Below are 25,318 nucleotides of genomic sequence, written 5' to 3' on the forward strand. Positions count from 1 at the left end.
CGTCCTCATGGGTGCTGGTGCCACACCATGGGCACCTTGCCTGGCTTTGTGGGCTCCTCCAGGGTTCAGGACAGTGGCACCCACCCCAGTGAGGTTGTCCTGCTGCGTCTGGCTCCTGCTTGGGGATGTCCACCTGCCACCGGCTGTACCCAGTGAAGCTGGTCCTGTGTCCCCAGCTGCCAGCAGCATCCTGGGATTCAAGCCACCACCCTGGAGATGGGACCACGGCCACCTTCACATCCTGTGGTGAGGAGACCTGGGGCAGGAGGGGCTGGCAGGGTGATGAGCCAGGTGACATCAGGATAGAGGGAGGTCAGTTCTTGAACATGTCACACAGCAGCTTCTCCATGGGGGTATTGCCGATGGTCCGGCGGAAGAAGAGCAGCTCCACACGCTCGGAGGAGATGAAGCGCAGCGCTGGGAGGAGCAGCAGCAGCTTTCCAAACCTAGGAGGATGGATGGGTGATGATGAGCGGGTGTCCCCACCACTGGTGTCACCCGTGGGGACGTGGGGATGGCGGTACCTGACGGGTTGCCCTGGGTAGTGGGAACGGTTGTGCTGGCCCAGCATCACCTGTGACTGGTCCTGCAGGTTCTCCACCTGTTCAGGGTCCTTCAGGCCACGGGTCTCTGCAGAGACAAGGGGACAGTTAAGGTGGGGTGTGGACAAGGGGACAGGCAGCAGTGGGTGCCAGTGGGTCCCCTCACCTGGTTTGAAGAGCACCACTGCCTTCATGCAGGCAAATTCGGTGGGGTCGACAGCCAATGCCTTGAAGCGACCGAGGGTCTCCTGCAGCGCCCGCACATCCAGGGCAGCTGGCAGCAGCTTGCCAGGGGCTGGCTCGGGCACGGCCAGAAGTGGGCAGCTCTCCAGGGGCATGGACCATTGGATGGCACAGAGCAGGAACAGCTCACTCCATGCTTCCTCCAGCAGGATCACCTGGGGTGAGGTGGGGGGAGAGCCCCAAAAACCCTCATCACCCCCAAAGCCTCCAGCACCTGGAGCTACCACGGTTGGTTGGGTTGAAGAGCATCTTCTGGGTGGGGAACCCCAAGACCCTGCAGTGAATGTTGCGGGGATGCTTCAGCCATCCCCATCCCACCAGTTGCCTACATTTTTTGGGGGTCCCCGTTGTCCCAATAGGGAGGTCCCCAGTTCCCCATGGGGGTCCCCAGCCCCACCTGGTCACGGAAGGGGAGGTTGGAGAAGACAGGCAGGTTTTTGGCCCATTTCACTGCCATGAAGAGGAGACGCGCTGAGGTCTCGTAGACGTTCTCAGGGCTGGCCGCTGGGTACGGTGCCACCTGGTACTCGCCAGCAGCTCGCTCTGGCTCACCGCCTGTCACATCCACCGTCTCATCAGCTGCAGGGATAGAAGGGGACACTGGCAGCCACTTCACCGTGGAGACAACCTCCACCCATCCCCACCCCACTAGCGGGCACCCACCGTCCTCAGGCTCTAGCTTGGCGCAGGTCTCGGCTGTCATCAGGCTTGCCATGAACCGATGGTTGGTGGGCGGAGTGGCCGCTCGGGGACCCGGGGTGACAGCAACAGTGGCACCGGGACCGCGAGGAGCTGGGCAGGGGTTTGGGGGAACCTCGCGGGTGGTGGCCACGTGCTCGGGGGGCAGCTCAGTGTCCAGCTCGATGCTGTCCAGCCGGACCTGGGCTGTGCTGCGAGGCTGGCGCTCATTCTGCACGGCTGCAGGGACAAGGTGACGTCAACGCTGGCCACCCGGCTGTGTGCCCCCCCCCCCCAACCATCACCGTGTGTCTACCCTGCCCATCTCACCATCTTTGTTCATGCCAGCTTGCAGGCACTTCTTCAGCCGACAGGCCTGGCACTGGTTCCGGTGCGCCTTGTCCACCGGGCACAGCCCCGTCCCTGCCTGGCACCTGTGGGGAGAGGTGGCCCCAGCTGCATCCCCTGTCCCTCAGAGGTGTCCTGCTTCCATGCGGGACATGTCCCAGGGCGGGGGGGGGCTTTGTCCCTCTCAGGTGTCTTGTCCCATTCTCCAACCCCCACAATGGGTGTCCTCCACCCAATGGGTGCTGCAGCCCCACAGGCACCTGGCCCCACCAGATGCCCTGTCCCCCGTGGGTGCCCTAACTCTCCCATGGGTGTACTGTCCCAGTCAATACCCTGCCTTGATGGGTATCCCACCCCAGTGGGTGCCCTGGATCACCTCCCCAAGTCCCCTACCCCACTGGATGTTGTCCATCCCTGGGTCCCTGTCCCGCCCTCTCCCAACCCTGTCCCCACCTGTAGATGAGCTTCCTGCGGACGCTGCGCTTGAAGAACCCGCTGCAGCCGTTGCAGGCGTAGATGCCGTAGTGCTTCCCGCTGCTGGTGTCCCCGCACACCTTGCACAGCAGCACGGGGCTCAGCGCCTTGCCGGGGGCTGGGCTCAGCCCTGTGGGGGTAAAGCCACCACACTCAGGGTTACTTGGGACACCCCAACATGCCTCATCCTTCCCACCAAGTCCTCGCTGCTCCTCCCCCAGCCCCCAACCCCAGCATCCTTGCCATGTGGTGGCTTCCACCTCCACCAGTCCAGCCCAGGGATGTGGATGGGGACACGTCTGGGACTCCAGGGATTCAGCATGTCCCCAAGCCCCAGTCCCTGGGGTGCTGTAGGTCAAGCTTTCATGGGACTTTTTAAAGAGGGTGAAATGTTATCCCTCGGGATGGGGAACACCAGGCGTCCCTGTGAGGCGATGCCAGGCATCCCAGAGAAGGATCACAGCAGGCGCCTCAGAGATGGTCCAGGAACCATTGGCATCCAGAATAGGGTTGTGGCTGGGAACTGCAGGCATCCTGCAGAAGGGCATAGCTGGGGACCCTGAAGCAGGACCACGATAAGGCTCACAGAGAGGACTGGGGACTGCGGGTATCCCAGCCCAGAGAAGAGCCACAACAGGGGCCCTCAGCATCTTGGAGAAGGATGATAGCTGAGGACCTCAGCCAGCTCAGAGAAGGACCATGATGGGGTCCCAGACATCCTTGAAAAGATTCATGTGATGGGGACCATGGGTATCTTGCAGAAGGACCATGATGGGAACCCCAAACATCTCAGAGAAGAACCATGATGGGGACACTGGATTTCTTGAAGATGGCCCGTGATAGGGACCCCAGCCATCCATGGAGAAAGATCACAATAGGAACTCCCAGGTATCTTGGAGAAGGGCTGCAATAAGGACACAAGGTGTCCAGAAGAAGGCCCGCAGTGGGGACCCTGGGCTGCTGGGAGAAAACCTACAACGGGGGGACCCCAGGAATCTTGTAGATGGGCCATGATGGGGACGCACTCCCCTCCCCACCAAGAACCTTGAGGAAAGCTCACAGTGGGGACCAAACCATCCTGGAGAAAGCCCCCACCAACGACCGTGGTCCCACCGTGTCGCACCCACTCAACCAGAGCAGCACCTCTTACCCGTGGGGCTATCATCCAGCCCGGCGCTCACCACCGACCCCGCCGGCGACGCAGCCATCCTGTACCTGCCCTTCCCGACCTCTCCCTCTGCCCTCCCTCGGGATCCACCGCCGTGGGTGTCCCAGGGGTCTGGCGAGGCGGTGGGTGCTCCGGCAGCTCTGCCGGCAGCGGGGCTCTTGCCTTGCTCTCTTCAAGGCAGCTTATCGGCAGGCGCTGTGTAAGCAGCCGCCTCTTTGTCACCCTCTTAATCTTTAGTGTCTGCGCGGGGCGGGGAGGGGAGGGCGGGGGGGGGGGGGGGGGGATCAATCAGCCACGCGATGAAGAATTAAAAAGGTGCTGAGCCCCAGCCCTGTAACCCTAAACCCCGCGACACCCAAGCCACCTGCGGGCCACCACAGGCTGCCGTGGGGGTGTCACCCCACTGTTGCATGTTAGCACCCCCCCCTCATCCCCATCAATCACCCCAGCATTGGGAGACTGAGATTGCAGCAGGGGGTGGGAGATGGGGCTCAGGGTAGGGACCCCCCATATCCCCCCCTCTGTCGCGCCCCCCCCCCCCCCGTCCACCGGCTTGGGACCCACGGGGTCCTATAAGCACATAAGCCCTTTGCTAAGGCGGTTAGAAGAGAATAACGAAAAGTGGTAATTAAGGGGGGTAATTTCCCTGCCCCCAAGTAATTAATTACCAGCCCTGATGGTGAAGGGAGGGGCGATATTTGGTGCCCGCCCACCCCACCCCCCCCCACCCCCCACCCCCAGCAAAGCAGCTTATCCCTGGTGGTCAGCAAAGAGTCCACCCCACCCCTGTACCTCAGTTTCCCCTCCCAGGGGGACAGGGAGCCCCCGGGGGCTGCTGACACTGCAGCGGGTGGGGGCCAGGTGGCCCCCGGGGTTACGCAACCGCCGCTAAACCCTCGCGGTGACAGGGCAGCACAATTTGGGATTTGAGGGCTTTAGCCGCTAAACCCCCCCTGCCCAGCTCAGGGCGCTGGCGGGCGGCTGCCGTCACCCTGCCTGGGCCAGGGGCTGGACAGGCTGGCTGCAACCGGGGTCCCCAGTCCCCACGTCCCTTCTGGGGGTGTCCCCAGGCCCCCACATCTAGCCTGGAGGGGCCTCAGCCTGCGGCCCTGGGGATGTCACTGCTGCCCACAGCGTCAACGGAGGTGTCGCAGGGCACTGACAGCAGGTCGGTGCGTCAGGCTGGCGGCAGTGCCAGCAGCGGAGCTGGACTTCACCCCCCTGCCACCACCCTGCCTGCTGCACGATGCCATCATCCTCTGCCACGCGGCTTCAGCCCTGCCGCCCGCGGCGTGCCGCCATCCCCACGGCCCCAGCACCGCTCCACCACCCTGCCTGCACATTGCTCCATCCTTCCCTTCCTGCAGCATCCTCCATCACCCTGCCCGCAGCATCCTCCATCCCTGCCTGCACATCACTCCCTCCTGCCTGCACCACCGCTCTGCCCGCGCTCCATGAGCCCCGCATTGCTCCATCACCCTGCCCACCGCACAGCTCCATGTCCCCCTGCCTGCACCACCGCCCTGCCTGCACCATTGCTCCATGTTCCCCTGCCTGCACCACCACTCTGCCCGCACTCCATGAGCCCCGCATTGCTCCATCACCCTGCCCACCGCACAGCTCCATGTCCCCCTGCCTGCATCACCGCCCTGCCTGCACCATTGCTCCATGTTCCCCTGCCTGCACCATTGCTCCATCGTGCCATCACCCTGCCTGCAGCACAGCTCCATCCTCTCCTGCAGCACCCTCCCACCCCCAGGACCCCCCTTCACCCCACTGGGGTGCCCCGTCCCACCACGCCGCTCCCCATCCTGCCAGCCCTGACCCAGATCTCTGACAGCCGCCATCTGCGGCAGCGGCCGCCCTCCTCCCTCGGCAGAATTATGACGCTGGGCTAATGCGGCAGGAGCAAGCTGTCACCTCGCCCTGCCCGTCCCTTGCTGGCAGCTTAGGTGCCTCCAGGCCCTCCAGGAGAGCTTCATCCATGGCTGAAACATGACTGAACCAGGGGATTGGGGGAGGGACAGGGAGCAGCTGCACCCCGGGGTGCCGGCCTACCCGTGGGTGACGTAGGGACCTGTGTGCCCAGTGCCGGTGGGCGCCGGGGAGCGGCCAGCATGGCGATACACGCTGAGTCGGCTAATTTGCCCATCCCCTCCTCGCCGTCGGGTAAAAGCCAGCTCTGGAGCCGGGATTTGGGAGGGGGATTAGCCGGCCCAGCCATCTGCCGCTGGCCAATCATCGGCATGCCCAGGAAAGGCAATCATCACAGAAATATGGTTTCCCACCCCGTTTCTCCGTTCCACCCTGCCCAGGTGGGGTCCCCTCAGAGCAGCACCCTGTCTCCCTCCAAAGCTGAGCACACCATGAGCACCCGCCCCAAGCACCCCAGGGTGGGAGGGTGGGGAGGGGGATAGACCTGTCCCGGATCAAGAAGAGCCCTGAGCAGGCCCGATGCCACCACCGAAGGGCTGCGGGGTGGGGGGGTGAAGGAGCAAACGTTAAAGCCTGCGGTGGGGTCGTGACTCGGTTCGGTGACAGACGCTGGGGCAGATGCCATGGGATTACCCAGCCTAAAACCTGGATATCTGCCCCCCTTCCCCCCGCCCCCCCCCCCCAGCAGGCAGAGAGCATTTAATTACTAATTTACTAATTACCCAAAGATGCTGCTGACCAGCTCGAAGCCTGTGGTTGGGGGCAGCCCCAAGGCTCCAGCTGCCCTAATCCCACCAGCCATCAGGAGCCAGCAGATGTGCCCTGGCCAAGGGACATCTCAGTTGGGGACACTGGGTGATGCAGGTGCCAGCATGGGGTGGTAGGGGACGGGAGGGGATGGTGGGGATAAGAAGGGGATAATGGGGACCAGGAGGAAACAATGAGGATCAAGGGGAGATGATGTGGAACAGGAGAAGATGATGGGGACCAAAGAGGGATGGTGGGCACCAGGAGGAGCTGATGGGAATCAAGGGACAGTGGGGATTGAGGAGAGATGTTGCAGACCAGAAGTGGATGATGGGTGAAGATCAGGATGAGCCAGTGTGGATGAAGGGGAGATAACGAGGACCAGGAGGGGAAAACGAGGATCAAGAGAAGGTGATGGAGATGAGGGGGAGATGGTGGAGACCAGGGCTGAAAGATTTGGAAGCAAGAGGAGATGACAGAGACTTAAAGGAGATGGTGCTGACAAGGAGGAGACCAGGAGGAGATGGTGGGGCCCTGGAGAGGACAAGAAGAATTAGTAGGGAGTGATGGGGACTCAGCAAGGATGATGGGGGTCTGGAGGGGACAACGGTAACTTGGATGTGACCAGAGAACAATGATGGATGATGGAGAGCAGGAGGTGATGGCAGGGACCAGGAGGGGATGGATGGGGACCAGGACAGGACAGTAGGGACCATATGGGGACCAAGATGGGGGATCAGGAGGGGTCAGTGGGATGTTATGGGGGTTGATGGGGATCATGAGGGGATAGAGAGGACTGGGCTGGGATGATGGGGACATGGAGGGGACGACGGGAATCAGAAGGGAAGAACAGGGACTGGGAAGGGATGGTGGGGAGCAGGAGGGGACAGTGGTAACAAAGACGGGCCAGAGGGATGATGAAGATGAGGAGATAGTGATGAAGCCCAGGAGCAGCTAGGGAGGACCAGGAGGTGATAAGTGGAGACTTGGGGTGGACGCTAGGGATGAGAAGGGGGGGTGTTGAGAACCAGAGGGTACATCAGGAAGATGTGGGAAGGTACAAGAGGGCTGTGGGACCAGAGCTGGCTGGGAAGAGTTAACGTGGCCGCCCGGCACTGAGCCGTGCCCAGGTCAGGCTCCGGTTTCAGCTGTAATTAGCTCTTGTTTATTGGAGGCTCCGTGATATATGATGCCGTGGAGGTCGCCTGATGACAGAGGGTGACAGCTCCCACATCACCCTCCCCAAGACCTGCCAAGTGCTTTGCTGACTTCCCAGCACAAGGATTAAAGTTTAATGTGGCTCTGGAACTGACCCCAAGGGGGGGACACGGGGCTGGGGACAGGCCGGTGGCTGTCACATGGGCCACCGTCAGGGCAAGAGGCACTTTGGCACCGAGAGGTGTTTTGGCACCAGCCTGGTGGCCACCGGGTACCAGTACAGTGTGGCCACGGGGTCATTTCATGAATCCTTTTGGGTCACCCAAGGGGTTTGGTGATAAAACCTCGCACTGGCTTGGATTTGTCCCCCTTGGGCAGGCCCCAGGTGGGACTGGCTCAGTGCCCGTGGGGCCGGTTGGTGTGGTCCGGGCACATTCCCTGGGCACCAGCCATGTGTGGGTGCCAAGAGCCACATGTGGGTGCCAAGAGCCACACCACTACAGTGCCTCAACGGACAGATTGAGGTCCTGCCACCACAGAGACAGTTGGAGCAGCAGCTGCTTGGGGCACCGTGGTGGAGCAAGGGGACCTTGGAGTAGTCCCCAAGGTAAGGGCACCTGGGCAAAGCATGAGGGATGGGGCTGGCATGGTACCGGAGGCTATGGGTTGGGTTTTGGCAAGGACAGAGAGGTCCCCAAGGTGGGGACCTCCCATGTTCCCATGTCCCCAGCTCTCTGGACATCATGCTTTCTCCTTACAGATGAACCTCCTCAACCAGGTAACGGAGGAGCCAGTGGGGAGGGCACCCACACCAAGGTGGTTCCACCCCTCCGTCATGGCACCCAGTGCCCACAGACCCCATGGCTGGGACCTGCCTGCTGCCAAGTCTGGGAGTTCTGGGGTGACAGTGTACCTGGGGGGCTGCTGTGGGTCAGGGATGGGTGCCAGAGGCGGGACTGCAGCAGGAATGGGTGCTGCCAGGGTGGGCACTGTCAGGGGTGGATGCTCTCAGGGTGGGTGCTCTCAGGGTGGGTGCCAGCCTGGGTCCCATGTTGCTCTGTCCCCTCTCCCCACAGGTGAGCAACCTGGCACAGACCCTGCAAGCCCTGGACAGGTTCTTTCTCCAGCCCCGGCACTGGCTGGGCTCCTGGGTGCGACAGGTTTGGGGTGTTGGCATGGGGACCCCAGCCAGGGGCTCGGGCAGGGGCATGGCAGTGGTCTGGGCAGGGTCCAGTGCCACCGGTGCTGATGGCAGCTGTTTGTCCCTCCAGGTGAGCAGCTCCCGGCAGGTAAGTGCCAGTGCCCCACAATACCCTTCTCACCCTGGCTCAACAGGACCAAATCCAGCATGCCCTGCCTTTTCCTCAGCACCCATGGGTGCTCAGAGGAGATGGCTCCCTTCTTGGAGGGTGTCCCCATCCATGGGGAACCATGCTAGGACCGAGCCACCGGGGATGGAGATGAGCCAGTGGGATTGTGATGCTACTGGCATCGCTGTGGCTCTGGTGGCCCCCAAACAAACATGGATGCGTCCCCAGACAGCGGCTGGGGTGGTGAGCACAGCGGCGTTCTTCCTCTGCGAGGGGCTACTGGGCCAGCACTTCGACACAGTGCCCAATGGGGTGGCCGAGCCCCAGCCTGGGGACCTCTTCCTCTTCCCGCTGCTCTCGGGGGGCCCCGGCTGGTGGGGTGCCCATGCTGGCATCTACTGTGGTGATGGGGAGATCATCCACCTGGAAGGTGAGTCTCAGGAGGTGGTGACAGTGCAGAGACATCCCTGTAGAAGGCAAATGGGGTAGAGCATCCCCTGCGCCCCATAGGCAGCTCGGGGATGTCCCCACTGGGCATCGTGGCCAAGCACAGCAAGAGCCACCTCCTGCGGACGCGGGGTCCGGCCACGGTGCTGCGGAAGAGGGGAGGGCTGGATGCAGCCGCCCTGCGGCAGCGGATCCGGGCAGCCATGGACCAGGCAGTAGAGTACGACGCCGTCACCTGCAACTGCGTCCACTTCGCGCTCGCCCTGCTGGGCATGGGCCAGCTTGCCACCGCCACGGTGGGTGCCACCACCCTGGGGGACCCTGACACCGTCTCCAGCTGAGCATCACCGCAGCCTGTCTTCTCTCCCAGGTGTACCCAGCGCTGCAGTGACAGAGGTGGTGATGTGCCCAGGGACACACGGGGCCACAGCATCCTTCCCGAGGAGGGATGTGATGCAGGTGTCACGCCAGCTGCTTTGTGATCCCTCTTGCGTGCCAGTAACGAGTCACACAGAGAACTTAAGACAAGCCCCTTCCCGTTATGCCGAGTTCCCTTTCACTTTCCTTTCCCCAGAAACTCCTTTCCCAGAAGCTGCTGCTCACACACAATTTTCTGCCCACCCCCACCCAAAGGGCACAGATGCTGTTTTTGCTTCCCACAGTTTCTTTAGACAAATAAAGAACCTCTTCCCTTGCCAGCATTTCGTTTTGAGCTGGGAGCTCTGGCTTGAGGAGAACTCTGGGGGGGTAGTTTCTTGGAGGCTTCATGTCCACCGTAGCAGACATTTTAGCTGCCCTTGGCTCCAGGGAGGAAAAGAGAAGGACCAGGCAGCTCAGGATGGAGGAATGTGTCTTGGAGGCAGGTTGGAGATCTAACCCGTGTGCTTTTGGTGATATCCTTCAGTTCTTGATTCCAGTGTTTCCAGGAAATCCCAGCTCATTTGTCATTAACAAAGTTACTGATTAACACCAGCTTTAAGAAGAGGCAAAAAACTCAAAACACATTTGGGGATTTCCAGGGGCTTCTGCTATTTCTCCACCCTCTGAACACAGGAAGGATGTGTTTGGCCCCACCCATCCCATCTATATTTCCCACAGCCCTCGGTGGAGACACAAGCAGCTGGCTCCGTCACAGTCCCAGATGAAAAGTATGTCAAGCTCCAGCAAGGGGGTAAGGATGGTCCCCTCCCCGCACTCCATTGCAGGCAGCTCTTCATGCCGCCATCGCACTGGGACAGGAAGAGCTGTGATGAAGGGGGTAGAGGGTTGTCCCGAGCTTCCCCCAACCCCCAGCTTGAAGAATCCAGGAAGGAGGGGTGAGTTGTGCCTGAGCCAAGCCCTCGTGCCTGGCCGGAGTCATCACAGGTAGGGTGGGACAAGAGTGGTGGTAGGACCCCCATTGCTGGTGTCCAGCAGCGTTGGAAGTAGGAGATCAGTGAGACCTTTGCTGGAAGTGGGCGGGGGCAGAGGGGGGGTCAGGATGTGAGCAGCAATGGGGCTAGTTCTGCTGCTTCCTCACCCTCCCTGGTGTGTTTGGCTGAAGGTCTCTGAGTTGGTCAAGTTTCTGCTGCTGTGGCGTAAGTACTTCACGAAGGTGTCAGAGGATGATTTGCAGCCTGGGGACCTTCTGCTTGTCCCCATCGAAAAGAAAACTGTCACAAAGGGCATCTACCTGCACGCAGCCACCTACTGCGGGGAAGGAGAGGTCATACACTTACAGAGTAAGTGCCCCCCTGCCCCCCGCTCCTGTTCAGGAGGTGGGGTGGTGGTAGCCAAAACATGACCTCATTTTCCAGAGATCGATGATATCGCCAGGATCAGCAAGGAAGGCTACAAAGCCATGAAAAGGCAGAGAAATGGATTCAAGATCTTACGGAAAATAGGTGGGATCAACCACTCTGAATTCCTACGTAAGGTCCGGGAGGCGATGAACTGGGAAACCAAGTACGACCTATTGAACAACAACTGCATCCACTTCGCCCTCCACCTCCTGGGCTTGTCAGACCGCTACACAGAAATGGTGAACAGGGGCTGGGTGTCATGGGTGGGGTGGAACAGCTCCTGCACCCACCCATGGCCAGCCCTGCCTTTGCATGCAGAGCAGATCCCCACTGAGGCTGACCCGTGAGTGGTGGGACAGCAGGGGAGACAGCAGTGGGGCAGCATGTGGACTGTTTTCTCTTGCAGGTGACATACCCATGTGAAGAGCGCAACTGCACCGGTGAGGATGTGAGTATCCCTGGTGTCATCCCTTCTCAGGAGGGCTGTGGGGTTCCCAGGAGGACTGTGTGGTGCCAGTGAGGGCTGGGAACCCCATGGGAACTCAAAGGAGGGTTGTGTCACCAGTAGGCTATGGTGCCTGAAGAGGAGTGGGTTCCCCTGGGAGGACTGTGGGGTCAGGGAGGGGCAGCATCCCTGGGAGGGATGTGGATGCCTCAAAGACTGGTATTTTCAGGATGTTTAGGGTCTTTGGGAGGGATTCGGTGTCCTCAGGAAGGCTGCGAGGTCTCCAGGAGGGCTAGAGTCCCCAGACATGACTGGGGTCTCCAGGATAGCTGCAGGGTTGCTAAGGAGGTCTGAGATCCAAGGGCGACCAGGATCCCAGGGAAGCTGCAGGGTCCCCAGGAGGGCGGGGTTTCTCAGGGGGCTGGACTTCATGGGAGGACAGACGGATCCCTTGTATGAAGGGGTTTCCCAGGGGGCTGGGGTTCCTGTAAGGATGGAGGGGTCCCCAGAAGGAATAGGTCCCCCGGAGGGAGTGGGTCCCCTGGAAGGAGGGGTTTCCTCAGGGGCTGGAGTCCCTGGGAGGATGGAGGGGTTCCTGGGAGGGAGGGGTTCCCAGGAGCGAGGGGGTCTCAGGAGGGGTGGTGTCAGGGAGGGTGCAGGGTCCAAGAGGGGTTTGTAGGGTACCCAAAAGGGCAGCACTGGTGGGGACCTATCTGCACCGGGCTGGGCAGGGGATCGAGAACCCATGCACCCCCCTTTCCCACTGTTGCAGGAGAGCAGCCAAAATGCGAGAGGTGGTGGTGCGACCCCGAGTTCAATCCCTCTGCTGGCACTCGGAGAAGCCCCAGCACCGCCCGGTGCACCCCAAGGCACCGCACAATAAAGATGTACCATGGCATCACGGCGTGTGACGGTGTGTGATGTGTGAGCTCCGTGAGATGCACCATCCCACCCCCAACGCCACGACTAGCCCGGCTGACACCTATTTAACGCTGATGGGCATCCAAACCCGTGCAGGGGTGCAGCACTGGGGACCCCTTTTTGGAGTTGCAAAGGCCCTTTCCAACCCCCAAATTTCGGGAGGGGTCACATCACCTTCCCTTCCCTGAAACCGAGCATCCCTAGGAGCCTGGGGAGCCTCAGGGCGGTGTCAGAGTCCCTTTCCCCTCCCCCCGCCCCCTCTCCCCCGCATGACGCTGACATCAGTCCCAGCATCCCAACCGGCTGCATCCCGACCGCATCCCGCCGCCATGGCGGCCAGCCCGGCCTACGGGGAGGAGAAGGGGGGCTCTTCCAGCCTGGGGGAGCCCGAGTACGGCCACGACCCCGCCAGCGGTGGCATCTTCTCCTCCGACTATAAGAGGTGGGGACGCCTTGCGGGGGGAGGGGAGGTGGGAGAGGGGACCACGGGCTGGCCAGATGGCCGCCGCTGCAGGCCTCGGGCACCATCCCCGCCGGGGATGTGGTACCCGAACGGGGGCTGGCCACAGTGCCCGGGGTGGGGATGCAGACGGGGGTGAGGGTGGGGATGTGGATGGGGGTGAGGATGGGAATGGGGACACGTTCATGACGCTGTCAGTGCAGGTCCCAAAAGAGGGGAAGGTTTTGGGGGAAAACCGTGGGGTTTTGAAGCTGATGTTGGGGGGGGGGGGGGGGGGAATCCCAGGGGACACCCACTGCAGCCCCCCAGCCCTAGGCCGGGGGTACCCTGGACACGATGTCGGGTGTGTCCCACACACAGGCTCTGCTGGGTCCTGTGGGTCTCATGAGGGTCCCCAGGTGACAGCACCCCTCACTGAGGTCCCCGGGGGGCTGGGGTGGGACAACGTGGGGACTGGGAAATGTCGCTTCTGTGGGACAGGCTGCCAGGGGAGGAGACAGGGATGCAGGAGAAGGGGGGGGGTGGGGGGGGGGGTGGGTGGTTTCTGAAGCTGTGACAACATAGGGATCCCTGTGTCCCCCAAGCCCTGTCAGTGTCCCTCAGTCTGGATGTGTCCCCCATCTCTGAGACAACCCCCAGCAGTGTCCCCCACGGTGGCAGTGGCCCCCTAGTCCTCACTCCCTGATAATGTCCACCAGTCTGGGAGCATCCCCCCAGCCCTGATCCACCAGCAGTGTCTCCCAGCCTGGATGTGGGCCTCACACCCCCAGACTGGCAGTGTTCCCCTCTCCCCGGCCCCCTGGCAGTGTTCCCCACCCTGACAGTGTCCCCCATCTCTGATGCCCCAGCAGTGTACCCCTGTCTGGCAGCATCACGGTCCTTCCCCCCCCACCTGTGTCTCTCAGCCTGGCAGCGACCTCACCCATTGCCACCTAATAATGTCCCCCCTTCCCTGACCCCCTGGCACTGTCCCCTGCTCTGGCAGTGTCCCCCAGTTTGACCTGGTCCCCCCATCTCTGACCCCTTGGCAATGTCACCACATCTGGCCGATGGGGCAAGAGAAATGCCATCCCACCACCCAGGTGATACACACGCATGTGTCCCATTGTGCAACCCCACCTCCCAGGTTGGACAGACAGAGGTGTCCCCTCGTTCCATCCCACCACCCAGCTGAGACACCCACAGGTATCCCATTGTGCCAACCCACCACCCAGGTGGGGGTCCCATCATGACGTGGGGACCCTGGCCAGGACTGAGCCACTTAAAGTACCTGTGTAGGAGCTCCATGCAATGTCCCCAGGCTCCAGGTGCAGGATGGGTGTCACTTGGCACATGACACCCTGGGGTGGCCTCATCCACCAGGAAGAGCATCAGGATCCTGGCTGCAACCCAACCCCAGCAGCAGCATCAGGTTTCAGCTGGTGGTACCAGGAGGAGGAGCGGGGCCACAGCCCTGCCGCGGTCCCCAGGGCCACCAGCCCCGGCCGAAGCCATGCTTTCCCTGCCACCCGTGCAGAAGCTGCTGCGGCAGCTGCCGTCAGGCCCGACCGGGCAGCCAAAGCCACCGGTGGGCTGTGACACAGCGGAGGAGGTGACGAGCCCAGTGCTGGCCACTGAGGCCAGACAACCTGCCTGCTACAGCGCCCTGCGAGCCGATGAGCTGCGGCCACTTGCCGGCCCTGAGCCCGTGGTGGCCACCAGCACCGGGCCACCGTCGCGGTAAGACTCCCCCAGGGAGCCCCCCGGGACCCTCTGGTGATGGTGGCTCTGACCAGGCACTGTCCCATGGGTGCCACCCCCAACTGCTGTGGGTGGAGGCAGCCTTGCAGAGCCCCTCTGGCTCAGTGGGGATGGGCAGGATGGACGTCCATTAGAAGGGACAGTGGTGACAAGCAGCCTTATAAAAGGGGACAGTGGTGGCATTGTCCCAGCCTAGGGAGGGGACTAGGGAAGGGGTCAGTGTCGGGGTGCACCCATACCACCATGCCCTGGACGAGACAAGGTGCACCCACCCCAGCTGGACAGAGTGTCCGTTCCATGGGAAGTGATGTGGGGACATCCCACAGTGACAACTGCAGCCAGGCTGGGATGGGGTCCTCATCTCAGTGCCTGGGATGAGGACAGAGGTGGGTGCCAGCACCGCAGAGGTCCCTCCAGCTCCTCTTTCACCTGGCTGAAACCCAACTCCTGGCCCCATAAATATTGCAGGGTGGGGGGTCAGGTTCCCAGTGTGATGCCAGGCTGGGAGCAACAGCAACAACAAAACCAAACCCCAAAAGTCATTTTTAGACTAAAAACAGCAAATGGCATGATTTCTGCCCTCCCTGGCATGATGCAGGCATGATGACCTCAAGGAGATGCTCGACAGCAACAAGGATTCGCTCAAGCTGGAGGCCATGAAGAGGATCGTGGCGGTGGGTGTTGCTGACAGTGCCAAGCGAGCCATGCTGTGCCGTGGTGCGGTGTGTTGTGATGTGCTGTGCTGTAGCGTGGCGTTGTGTGCCGTGGCGTGCCATGCCATGCTGTGCCGTGCCATGCCATGCTATGCCATGCTGTGCCACGCCATGCAGTGCTCTGCCATGCCATGCCATGCTGTGCTGTCCCGTGCCATGCCATGCCGTGCTGTGCTGTGTCATGGCAGCCGACATGCATCATGCTGCTCCTTTATACCTTAGATGATCGCCCGGGGAAAAAACGCCTCTGACCTGTTCCCAGCGGTGGTGAAAAATGTTGCCTGCAAGAACATTGAGGTGAGGAAGGTCTAGTGTTGCCCTGGCAGCACCCAGGGGTATCTCCAGGGTCTGGTGCCACCTCTGCAGGAGGGCTTGCGGGGTGGGCTGGGTTTTGAGGAGCTCTGAGGTGGCCTTACCACCTTTACCTCACAGGTGAAGAAGCTGGTGTATGTCTACCTGGTGCGCTATGCAGAGGAGCAGCAGGATCTGGCCCTACTCTCCATCTCCACCTTCCAGCGAGGACTCAAGGTGAGATGGTTTGGGGACCTGGGGAGGGGTCAGGGGAATGATGACCCCCCCACACACTGCAATGCTGCAGCCCACCCTGCATATCCCCACAGGACCCCAATCAGCTGATCCGTGCCAGTGCCTTGCGGGTCCTCTCCAGCATCCGTGTGCCCATCATTGTGCCCATCATGATGTTGGCCATCAAGGAGGCCGCCTCGGACATGTCCCCGTACGTGCGCAAGACGGCCGCCCACGCCATCCCCAAGCTGTACAGGTAACGAGGGGTCAGCTGCTAAATTTTGGGGGTGCCAGTAAGAGCCCAGAGCTGGGGTTCATGGCTGCTGGAGGGATGGGGGGGGAGTTTGGTGCTGCCCTGCTCTTCCCTCGCAGCCTTGACTCGGACCAGAAGGACCAGCTCATCGAAGTGATTGAGAAGCTGCTGGCGGACAAGACCACGGTGAGCTGGGTGCCGTGTCCACCCTGCCTTTAAATCTGGGGACATCACCATTCCTGCTGACCCAGCATGGGGATGCCACATCAAGCCAGCACCACAGTGAAGATGCCACCACACTGGTGAGTCACGCCAGGCTTTTCCTCCACAGCTGGTGGCCGGCAGCGTGGTGATGGCATTCGAGGAGGTCTGCCCAGAGCGCATCGACCTCATCCACAAGAACTACCGCAAGCTCTGCAACCTGCTCATCGATGTGGAGGAGTGGGGGCAGGTGGTCATCATCAACATGCTGACCCGCTATGCACGCACTCAGTTCCTCAGCCCCAACCAGAATGTGAGTATGGGAGCCATGGGGTGCCCTGGGAGCCTCGGGGTGCCCTGGGAGACCCCAAGGAGGTGAGGTGAAGGGGGGTGCTGTTGAGGAGGTGGTGTGCAAGGCATCCCACCTACCGGCAGGAGTCCTTGCTGGAGGAGAGCGCCGAGAAGGCTTTCTACGGCTCTGAAGAGGAGGACACCAAGGATGCCAAGGCAGAGGCAGCCTCGTTGGCCAAGCGCAAGCCCTATGTCATGGACCCTGACCACCGCCTGCTCCTGCGCAACACCAAGCCCCTGCTGCAGAGCCGCAATGCTGCAGTGAGCCCCCTACTCCATCCCTGTCTGTCCCCCAAGGCCACTGGTGGTGTCCATTGGCCTGGGCTCACGATGTCCCCACCAGCCAAGGAGCCACTGGGGTGCCTGAGGGGATGGGCATCCCCAGAGTCAGGCTTCCTCCAGGTGCTGCCAGGTGGGACTCCATCCCTTGGAGCGTACCCATGCCCATCAGGTGACGCGCGTGTGTGTCCCCACAGGTGGTGATGGCTGTGGCGCAGCTCTACTTCCACCTGGCGCCCAAGGCAGAGGTCGGCGTCATCGCCAAGGCGCTGGTGCGGCTCCTGCGGAGTCACAGGTCTGTGGCACCTGGGTTGAGGTGGTCCCCTATCCGCCACCCCAGTTGATGTGGGCGCCCATGGAGAGCCCCTGGGAGCAGCCACCAAAATGTCTGGCCCTGTAGAGCTGTTGGGCTGGGGCAAATTGCCAAAAAAGAGAGCTTTCTGGCAGTCCACACATGGGGTGGAAGCATCACGGTGGCACCAGCTTGGTGGTGGGTCCTGCCCTGTCTTCACAGGTGGGGGTCTCAGCCCTGCCCTGTTGATGGTGGTCCTCTCCTTGTTCCCACAGTGAGGTGCAGTATGTAGTGCTGCAGAACGTGGCCACCATGTCCATCAAACGGCGGGTGAGTCTCCAGCTTGGTGTGGGAGGAGTTGGCGCTGTTGACTCTGGAGTTGAATGAGGGCCTAGTCTGCAGGGTCACTGGGGCCACCTGCCTGTGGGTGGCCTCAGTGAGGGGGGACAGGGATAGCACTAACACCACTGGCTCTGCATGCAGGGGATGTTTGAGCCCTATCTGAAGAGCTTCTATATCCGCTCCACAGACCCCACACAGATCAAGATCCTCAAGGTGAGCTGGAAACACCTGGCAGAGCTCACCACTGGTGGCTTTGGGGCTTCATGGAGCTCTTCCCTGTGGGGCAGCTGTCAACCATGCCCTGGAGACAGGAAGACAACAGAGACCCTATGCCCTGGTACAATGTTTCATGCTGGCCTTCTCTTCTTTCCTGCAGCTGGAGGTCCTCACCAACCTGGCCAACGAGACCAACATCTCCACCATCCTGAGGGAGTTCCAGGTATGCCATGGCCATACTGAGGCCACCAGGGTGCCACGCTGGCATGGCTCTGGGTGCCAAAACACCACCATCAAGGGGACAGAGGAGACTCCTACCAGGAGGAGTTGGCTGAGGCCATGCCAACCCCAAGCGTGGCTCCAAAGAGCCAGAATGTGTGATGACCACATGGGGGGGATGCCTGAGTGGTCATGTGTCCCCAACATGCCTGTGCAGACCTACATCCGCAGCATGGACAAGGACTTCGTGGCAGCCACCATCCAAGCCATTGGGCGCTGTGCCACCAACATTGGGAAGGTGCGGGACACCTGCCTCAACGGGCTGGTCCAGCTCCTCTCCAACCGTGATGGTGAGTGCACACGGTGGGGTGGAACAGGGGCTCGTTGCTCTCAGGGCAGGACTGAGACCAGGTCTCTGCCCACAGAGCTGGTGGTGGCTGAATCTGTGGTGGTCATCAAAAAGCTGCTGCAGATGCAGCCGGCCCAGCACAGCGAGATCATCAAACACATGGCCAAGCTCACCGACAACATCCAGGTGAGTTGGGACATTGCATGGCCCCCAGGACGGGGGAGTGGCAGCGGTGCCACGTGCCCAGGGGCATTTTACAGGTGCCGATGGCGCGGGCCAGCATCCTGTGGCTCATCGGCGAGTACTGCGAGCACGTGCCCAAGATTGCGCCCGACGTGCTGCGCAAGATGGCCAAGTCTTTCACCAACGAGGAGGACATCGTCAAGCTACAGGTCATCAACCTGGCAGCTAAGCTCTACCTGACCAACTCCAAGCAGGTACCAGGAATACGGCCCCCACGGCGTGCCTCGGTTTCCCCACTGGGGAGGGAGAGGCTGGCTGTGACTGTGTCCCCTGGTGCAGAGCAAGCTGCTGACCCAGTATGTCCTCAACTTGGCCAAGTATGACCAGAACTACGACATCCGCGACCGGGCTCGCTTCATCCGCCAGCTCATCGTGCCCACTGAGAAGAGCGGGGCCCTCAACAAGTACGCCAAGAAGCTTTTCCTGGCCCAAAAACCTGCTCCTATCTTGGAGTCCTCCTTCAAAGGTACCCACCCCTGGTTGCAGGTAATGGGGACAGGCTGAGCTGTCACCGCAGTGCTGCGTGGTTGTCCCCAAGCTGCTGACACCTCTTTGTCCTGCTGTAGATCGGGACCATTTCCAGCTGGGTTCCCTGTCCCACCTGCTCAATGCTAAGGCAGTGGGCTATCAGGAGCTGCCCGACTGGCCAGACGAGGCCCCTGACCCCTCCGTGAGGAACGTGGAGGTGGGTGAAGCACTTCAGGGTGCTGGGGTGCATGAGGAGGCTGAGGTGGGGGTATCACCTGGAGGAACTGCCCCAGAAGGTGCCCAGGCACTGTTCAATTACCACCCTATGTCCCCTATCTGGCACCCACACACCTGCTCGGGGACAAGGGTAGCTGTTTGGGCCCCCACCCACAGGTGATGGCCCCGCTTCATCAACCCTGTGCCAACAGGTTCCTGAGTGGACCAAGTGCACCAGCCGGGAGAAGAGGAAGGAGAAGGTGGAGAAACCTTTCTACTCCGACTCAGAGGGAGAGTCAGGGCCCACAGAGTCAGCAGACAGTGGTGAGGACCTGGTGGCACAGCAAGGAATTGGGCAGGGGTCACTGTGGCAGGGACATGAGAGAGGTGCCATCATGGTGGAGCATGGGACAAGTGCCACCACCGTGAGCCACGTGGCAGAAGCCACCATGATGGGGCATCAAGGAGGTCCTGTAATCAACAGTGAGGCATCAGGCAGGGGACACTGCAGTGGGGACATCCCATTCTGGTGGGGACATGGCAGGGGACACAGAAGGATGTGGCAGGGGAATGCCAGGATGCAGTAGGGAGAAGCAGGGATGGGGGGGGGGGGGGACGGACACAGTGGGAAGATGCAGGGGTGCAGTGGGATGTAGTGGAGGGATGCGGGGGTGCAGCCGGAAGCAGTGGGAGGATGCAGGGGGGAGGCAGCAGCGGGTGGAGGGGGGCACAGTGGGATGCAGTGGGAGGGTGGAGAGAGTCAGTGGGACGCAGCAGCCGTGCCCCTGCAGAGCCCGAGTCTGTCAGCGACGAGAGCAGCAGCTCCAGCAGCTCTGGCAGCTCCAGCTCCAGCAGCGAGGAGGATGAAGAGGAGGAAGAGGAAGAGGAAGGCAGCGGGGAGCAGTCAGAGGACAAGGAGGAGGAGGAGGAGAAGAGGCCAAAGAGGAAGGAGAAGGAAGGCTCCCAGAAAGCAGCCCTGGGGAGCGTGGGCAGGTACCGCCTGGGAAGGCAGGGTGCCCTGGGTCCTGGTGCACCTGGTCCTGGTCCCCAGGACCCCTGAGCCAGTCTCTCTCCGCAGCCACAGTGAGGAAGAGGAAGAGGAGGAGACGACAAAGAAGGCCAAGAAGAAGAAGGCACAGCAGGGGAGGAAGGGCCACGCTGAGACCTCATCAGAGGAGGCCAGTGCCTCTGAGAGCAGCTCCTCGGGCTCCGACTCAGGCTCTGAAATGGAGGCCAAGCGGAGGAAGGTGGTGAAGGCTGGGCCAGGGTGGGGGGGGGGGCAATGCAGGGACCCCCAGGCCCCCCATTCACACCACCCATCTATCTATCTATCCCCTTGCAGCCCCCCAGCAGCAGGGCCGGCCCCAAGGAGATCTCCTTGCTTGACCTGGATGACTGTGAGTGGCTGCCTAGGGCACACAGGATGTCTGTCATGGAGGTGCTGGGGAAACTGAGGCACAGGCACCCACCTTAGTGGGGTCAGGGTCCTGCAGGTCTTTTGGGGGCTGCTGAGCTCAGACAAAGAACCGGTGGGGTGAGTGGTTCTTGTCCCCAGAGGATGGTTGTGGGACAGGTGGCTGTGCCAGCAAGGCTGTCCCTGTTGGGGCTGTGCTCAAGGGGACGGAAGGTCCCATGGGGCTGTGCCTGTAGGATTGTCCCAATGTGGGCGTGCCACCAGGGCTGTCCCCACAGGGCTGTGCTGCTGAGGCTGTTCCCATGGGGAACATCCCAATGGGCTCATCAGAGCTCCATTAACCCTTTCCTCTCCCCACACCCCTGCAGTCACCCCCACTCCTCCTCAGCCCATCCCCTCCAGCAGCATTGTCTCCACCAGCCTGGTGACCGACCTGGAGGGCCTCACACTCACCGACACATCCCTGGCACCTGCTGTAAGTGTTCCCAGTGCCCTTCTCGAGGGGTTCCTGGGACTCCTGCCACCCAGGGGGGTAGGTTGGCAGCCCACACCTGTCCCTCGGTCCCTCACAGCTGCTGAGCCCGGCGTTCAGTGCAGTGAGGACCTATGAGCTGCTGCATCGCATGGCGGGTGAGGGGCTCTCAGTGGAATACTGCTTCAGCCGCCGGCCCTTCCCGGGGGACCCACACATGGTGGCCGTCCAGATCCAGATCTCCAACAACACTGACGCTGAGGTGAAGAGCCTGCGGGTCAGTGAGCCCAAGCCGCTCGCCGGCATGCGGATCCAGGAGTTCCCGGAGATCGGTATGGCACGGCACCACGTGGGGTGTGGGGACAGGGGTTGGCTGGTGGCATGCGGTGGCAGCCCTGTGGTTTCAGAGTGCCTGGCGCCCGGGGACACGGCCAGCGTGGTGATGGGCATCGACTTCTGCGACTCCACCCAGGCGGCCAACTTCCAGCTGTGGTGAGCGCCCGGCGCTGGGCAGGACAGGATGGGTGTCTCAGGAGACGGGGGTAGCGTGGAGTGCTCCAGGGATGGGACAGCAGGGCAGGGCATGAGTGCTCCAGGGGATGGGGAAAGTGGGATGGGCACCAACATTTCTCCAGGGGACATGGAGCCAGAGGGGACGTGTGACAGCTGGATAGGGCATATGGTACCCCAGAGCATCAGGGACAGCCAGGTGGGCACCAGGGAACAGATGGCAGGTGAGGGCATGGCGTGCCCCAGGGGACAGTGGGGCTGGGAAACGGGGACACTGGGATGGGCATGGGGTGGTTGGAAAACAGCAGGAAAGGCACCAGGCTCTCTGCAGGGGACAAGGAGGTGGGAGCAGCCCCAGATCCAGCCTGACAGACTCCCCCTATTCCCGAGGCCTTTCGTGCCTCAGTTTCCCTCCAGCCCAAGGCAGGGACGGGAAGCGGGACACAGGAGGGAGATTTTGAGCACGTGCCCCCCCCCTCCTGCCTGTCTCCATAGCACCCACACACGCCACTTCTACGTCTCCATCCAGCCGCCTGTGGGGGAGCTCATGGCCCCCATCTTCATGAGTGAGAACGAGTTCAAGAAGGAGCAGGGTGAGTGAGGGACGGGGACGGGGACAGGGACAGGGTGGTGCACGGGCACCCAATGCCCCAGTGCCAATGCTCACTCCCCCATTTTATCCCTTCTGCCGCCCTTGCCGTGGCCTTAGAGCACCTCATGCGGCCAGGCGAGGGTAAGTGCCCACTCGGCAGGCCCCTAGACTAGCTCTGCCCCTCTCATCCCTCTCAAGCACCCCACAGCCTGTGGGTTGGGGTGACCCCATGGGGTCCCTGGATGGTCTGAAGGGCTTCTGCTCCCCTGGCACTCCCAGGACCATGTCCAGTGAGTGGTGGGGACACCCTGGCCCAACATCCCCCTGCTCCTGGAGCAGCAGCATCCGCGCCCTGGCACCATGGGTAAGGGTCTGCACTGAGTGGTGGCTGCATGGTGCCCTGGAGCACTCAGCCCCATCACTGCCGGTGACCAGAGGAGCCTGTCTCCAGGGACGTGGGGACAAGCCCGGGAAGGATTTTCCTGTATCTCTTTCTGCCAAGCTGGAGAGAAGCAAGCAGGGCAGCCCGTTCAGGATGTCATGGGGGACCTGGATGCAGGGAGCTGGCGGCTGGGGAGGCTTGGTTTGGGGATGGCAAAACGGGGCTCAGCAGGGACATGGCTGCTGGGTGCGTGGCTGGAGTTGGGCAGGTGCCTCTGCTGCCTGCTCCAGGGAAGCTGACGGGCATGAGTGAAATCACGGAGAAGCTGACACTGTCCGAGAAATGCCGGAGTGACCACACCATCGTCCAGCAAGTGACCTCGGCTGCCAACGTGGGCCGCGTGCCCTGCGGTGCTGACAACGAGTACAGGTAGCCAGACCTCCCACACCATGACCAGGCAGGCACTGTCACCTCTCCGGTCCCCCACGAATTACTGTGGGGACGCTCAGGGCTTCCTTTAGGACAAGGGGCCTGCGTGAACCCTCCCGTGACCGTGGCTGGGGGTGGCAGATGCCTCCCCAGTCCTCACCGGAGCGTCCTGGGAAGGACGGGAAGGAGACAGGGGAACAGATCGCCCTGAAACCCTGTGTTTGCTGGTGGGCAGGTTTGCGGCCAAGACGATGACCAGTGGGAGCCTGGTGCTCATCACCCTGGAGCGACGGGAGGGGGCTGCAGCCCAGCTGACTGTCAACAGCGAGAAGATGGTTATCGGCACCATGCTGGTGAAGGACATCATCCAGTCCCTGGCACAGTGACACCCAGGCCCTGCCGCACCCAAAGCCCTGCCCTCTCCCACCCCACCTCTGCTCCACACTACTCACCAAAACGCTCCCTGCCCTGACTTCTGCTGGGTTATTCCCCCCCCCGATCCCAGAGGGGCACCAGGCAGTGACCCCCAGGGCCAGCCTTGTCGCTGGGGGGAAGGAGCGGGACAGGGCAGATGGGACACAGGGTGAAGTTCTGCTCAGAGCGGCGGCAGCTCCAGTTCCCACAGGAGCACAGCGTGCCTCCAGCCCCTGGTTCCTCACCACCATCTCCCAGTGTAATCCCTATTTATTATGTCCAGGATCTCCCAATAAAGCTCTTCTCGAACCTGCTCCCTTCCTCTCCTCTGCTCTGTGTGCACAGTGGACAAAATAACCCCCTTTGCCAGGGTCTGCCAGCCACCCTGGGGCAGACCCAGGGGACCACACATCCCTCACGCAACTGGGGACACGCAAGTCCCCGGGGGGTGGCACTGCTTGGATCTAGCTGCCACTAACTTGCAGAAAACCCAGCACAGACACCCAGGGGCAGGGTAAAACCCCCCTGGGGCTTGGCAGAAGGCGTGGAGGCATTGGATTGTTCGATCCTGACCAGGGATCTGAGAAGCCCTGGGAGGTTTCCAGCTATTTATTCAAAGCTCGTGATTTGACGGCAGAAATACCTGCTACGTCAGGGCTGGGTCTATTCTGCAGTGTCACTGGAGGGATTCCTGGTGCTGGCTCTGGGAGGGTTTTCATCTCCAAACTTGGGGGAGGGTGGTAGGGGGTGAGGAAAAAAAAAAAAAAAAAAAAAGAAGGAAGGAAATTTGACTCTTTATCAAGCTCTCTCCTCCCAGCAAGGGTTGGGTGGGATTTAAGAGAGCCCTGGTTCTCCCCTTCCAAATCTGCAGCCCAGCAGGGACCCAGGCCCAGCACTGGAGGGAGAGGATGAGCAAAGGACGCACGGGAAGGCCTGAACCCCGAATCGCCTTGAGTCCGAACCCTTCTGCTGCCACAAAAAGGGTGAGGGGCTCTATGCTTTGCTCCAGCATGTGGGTAGGAGACAGGCTAAGATGACCTTTATTATTTTCTATTTTACGGTGATTAAATGCCAGCCAGAGCCACAGCACTGCCAGCCACTGGGCACCAAGCACTTCTCCCACAGGGAAGAGCCCCATCTCCACAACGTCCAGGGTGGGGGCAGTGGGTAGAGCTGCGGCTGTAAGCGGGGGCCAGCAGCGCTGCCACCACCCCGCTCCCCTTCTTTTAACCCCTTGGGGTATCCCGTTCCCCTCACACAGAGGGCAGCGAGCGCCGCAACCTGCGTGTGAAGGGACGCCCGGGCTAAAGCAGCCCCAGGGAAGATCAAGCCACCGCCGGACGTCGTGAGGCGACGAGCCACCGCCTCAGGGCGGGAACGGCCGCGCGCCCCAACGCCCCGCGCAGGGCACGCCGGGATACAGGAGGAGTGATTGGGCTGGGGAGGGGAGGGGGCAGTGCGCCACGCGGCGGGCGGGCGCAACGCGCATGCGCATCGGCCCCTCCTCTCCCCTGAGCGCCCCACACACCCCCTCTCCCCCCCCACCCCCGCCGGGCCGGCGGCCCATAAAAGCCGGCGGGGCGGGCAGGACTGACTGCTCCCGTCGCTTCTTTCTTCTCTGGGGGTCTGCTCGCTTTGCAGTTTCACCCATGGCCTTCCCGCCGGTGAGGGGAAGCGGAGGGAGGAGGAGGAGGGGGAGGCGGGACACGTGCTGCCGGTGCCTCAGGGAGGCGGGGGGGAGGAGAGAGAGGCGGCCCCTTTAAGGCCGCCCCGTCACGTGGTTTCACACGTTGGCGGCGGTGGGTGAGCGGGGGGAAGGGGGGAGCGGCGCTGAGGCGGTTTCGCGCCTTTTCCCGGTGCGCGGCAGCGGAGCGGAGCTGGGATCCCTCCTCCCTCAGCAGGGAGCCTGAGCCGGGGCTCCCCACCCTGAGGGCGCCCCCCCCCCCCCCCCCTCCCCCCCCGCCCGCCACGCCGAGGCCGGGCCCTGCCCCTGAGCGAGGCCCCGCGGCGACCCCTCCTCCCCAAGGCACAAGGGGCTCCG

General features: G+C 62.0%; 5 protein-coding genes across 8 annotated transcripts in view; 4 read left to right on the top strand and 1 right to left on the bottom strand.

Moving 5' to 3' along the window:
- Window positions 1–313: 313 nt before the first annotated feature.
- On the bottom strand, window positions 314–3,493 carry NR2E3 (nuclear receptor subfamily 2 group E member 3; the record flags this gene model as incomplete). Its single annotated transcript, XM_084267970.1, has 8 exons — window positions 314–446; window positions 525–630; window positions 709–940; window positions 1,183–1,364; window positions 1,449–1,703; window positions 1,794–1,897; window positions 2,265–2,415; window positions 3,436–3,493. The coding sequence occupies 8 exons, from the start codon at window positions 3,491–3,493 to the stop codon at window positions 314–316; spliced, it is 1,221 nt and encodes a 406-aa protein (XP_084124096.1).
- A 4,000-nt stretch (window positions 3,494–7,493) lies between these two features.
- LOC311194728 (uncharacterized protein) lies at window positions 7,494–9,391 on the top strand (the record flags this gene model as incomplete). Its single annotated transcript, XM_084267927.1, has 7 exons — window positions 7,494–7,575; window positions 7,833–7,900; window positions 8,054–8,071; window positions 8,370–8,453; window positions 8,565–8,582; window positions 8,832–9,033; window positions 9,114–9,391. The coding sequence occupies 7 exons, from the start codon at window positions 7,494–7,496 to the stop codon at window positions 9,389–9,391; spliced, it is 750 nt and encodes a 249-aa protein (XP_084124053.1).
- A 764-nt stretch (window positions 9,392–10,155) lies between these two features.
- On the top strand, window positions 10,156–12,173 carry LOC311194888 (uncharacterized protein). 2 transcript variants are annotated; one of them, XM_084268128.1, is made up of 5 exons: window positions 10,156–10,221; window positions 10,594–10,771; window positions 10,847–11,070; window positions 11,238–11,279; window positions 12,049–12,173. In XM_084268128.1, exons 1-5 carry the CDS (start codon window positions 10,192–10,194, stop codon window positions 12,157–12,159), a joined length of 585 nt encoding a protein of 194 aa, XP_084124254.1. In that variant the 5' UTR covers window positions 10,156–10,191; the 3' UTR covers window positions 12,160–12,173. The 2 variants fall into 2 exon arrangements, with proteins under 2 accessions (XP_084124254.1, XP_084124253.1); XM_084268127.1 differs by lacking the exon at window positions 10,156–10,221 and having other exon boundaries at window positions 10,427–10,771.
- Window positions 12,174–12,526: 353 nt separating this feature from the next.
- AP3B2 (adaptor related protein complex 3 subunit beta 2) lies at window positions 12,527–23,591 on the top strand (the record flags this gene model as incomplete). Of its 3 annotated transcripts, XM_084267952.1 has the most annotated exons (28): window positions 12,527–12,639; window positions 14,996–15,071; window positions 15,333–15,407; window positions 15,543–15,638; window positions 15,731–15,891; window positions 16,008–16,074; window positions 16,220–16,402; window positions 16,525–16,701; window positions 16,917–17,014; window positions 17,287–17,341; window positions 17,495–17,566; window positions 17,730–17,792; window positions 18,006–18,138; window positions 18,214–18,323; window positions 18,398–18,574; window positions 18,660–18,846; window positions 18,947–19,065; window positions 19,277–19,388; window positions 19,856–20,057; window positions 20,149–20,314; window positions 20,407–20,461; window positions 20,847–20,953; window positions 21,051–21,282; window positions 21,358–21,442; window positions 21,956–22,053; window positions 22,170–22,193; window positions 22,725–22,863; window positions 23,099–23,591. In XM_084267952.1, 28 exons carry the CDS (start codon window positions 12,527–12,529, stop codon window positions 23,247–23,249), a joined length of 3,333 nt encoding a protein of 1,110 aa, XP_084124078.1. In that variant the 3' UTR covers window positions 23,250–23,591. The 3 variants fall into 3 exon arrangements, with proteins under 3 accessions (XP_084124078.1, XP_084124076.1, XP_084124077.1); XM_084267950.1 differs by lacking the exon at window positions 22,170–22,193 and having other exon boundaries at window positions 20,143–20,314; XM_084267951.1 differs by lacking the exon at window positions 22,170–22,193.
- A 594-nt stretch (window positions 23,592–24,185) lies between these two features.
- Window positions 24,186–25,318, top strand: part of CPEB1 (cytoplasmic polyadenylation element binding protein 1) — a gene marked incomplete at both ends in the record, with an annotated part of 37,729 nt that continues 36,596 nt past the window's right edge. The window contains one exon of the mRNA XM_084267851.1: window positions 24,186–24,260. Within this exon, the coding sequence (XP_084123977.1) occupies window positions 24,186–24,260 (75 nt within the window). The remainder of the gene's footprint in view (window positions 24,261–25,318) is intronic.

The sequence above is a fragment of the Gallinula chloropus genome (genome assembly GCF_964237585.1).
Source record: "Gallinula chloropus genome assembly, chromosome: 9".
NCBI classification, from domain to species: domain Eukaryota; kingdom Metazoa; phylum Chordata; class Aves; order Gruiformes; family Rallidae; genus Gallinula; species Gallinula chloropus.

What these genes read in the sequence shown, in the direction of transcription:
- LOC311194888 (XM_084268127.1), top strand. Translation starts at nt 10,543, where the DNA reads ATGGGGCTAGTTCTGCTGCTTCCTCACCCTCCCTGGTGTGTTTGGCTG. An exon ending in AGAGGTCATACACTTACAGA is followed by an intron (nt 10,772 to 10,846) that starts GTAAGTGCCCCC and finishes CTCATTTTCCAG; the next exon opens with AGATCGATGATATCGCCAGG. An exon ending in CAGACCGCTACACAGAAATG is followed by an intron (nt 11,071 to 11,237) that starts GTGAACAGGGGC and finishes TTTCTCTTGCAG; the next exon opens with GTGACATACCCATGTGAAGA.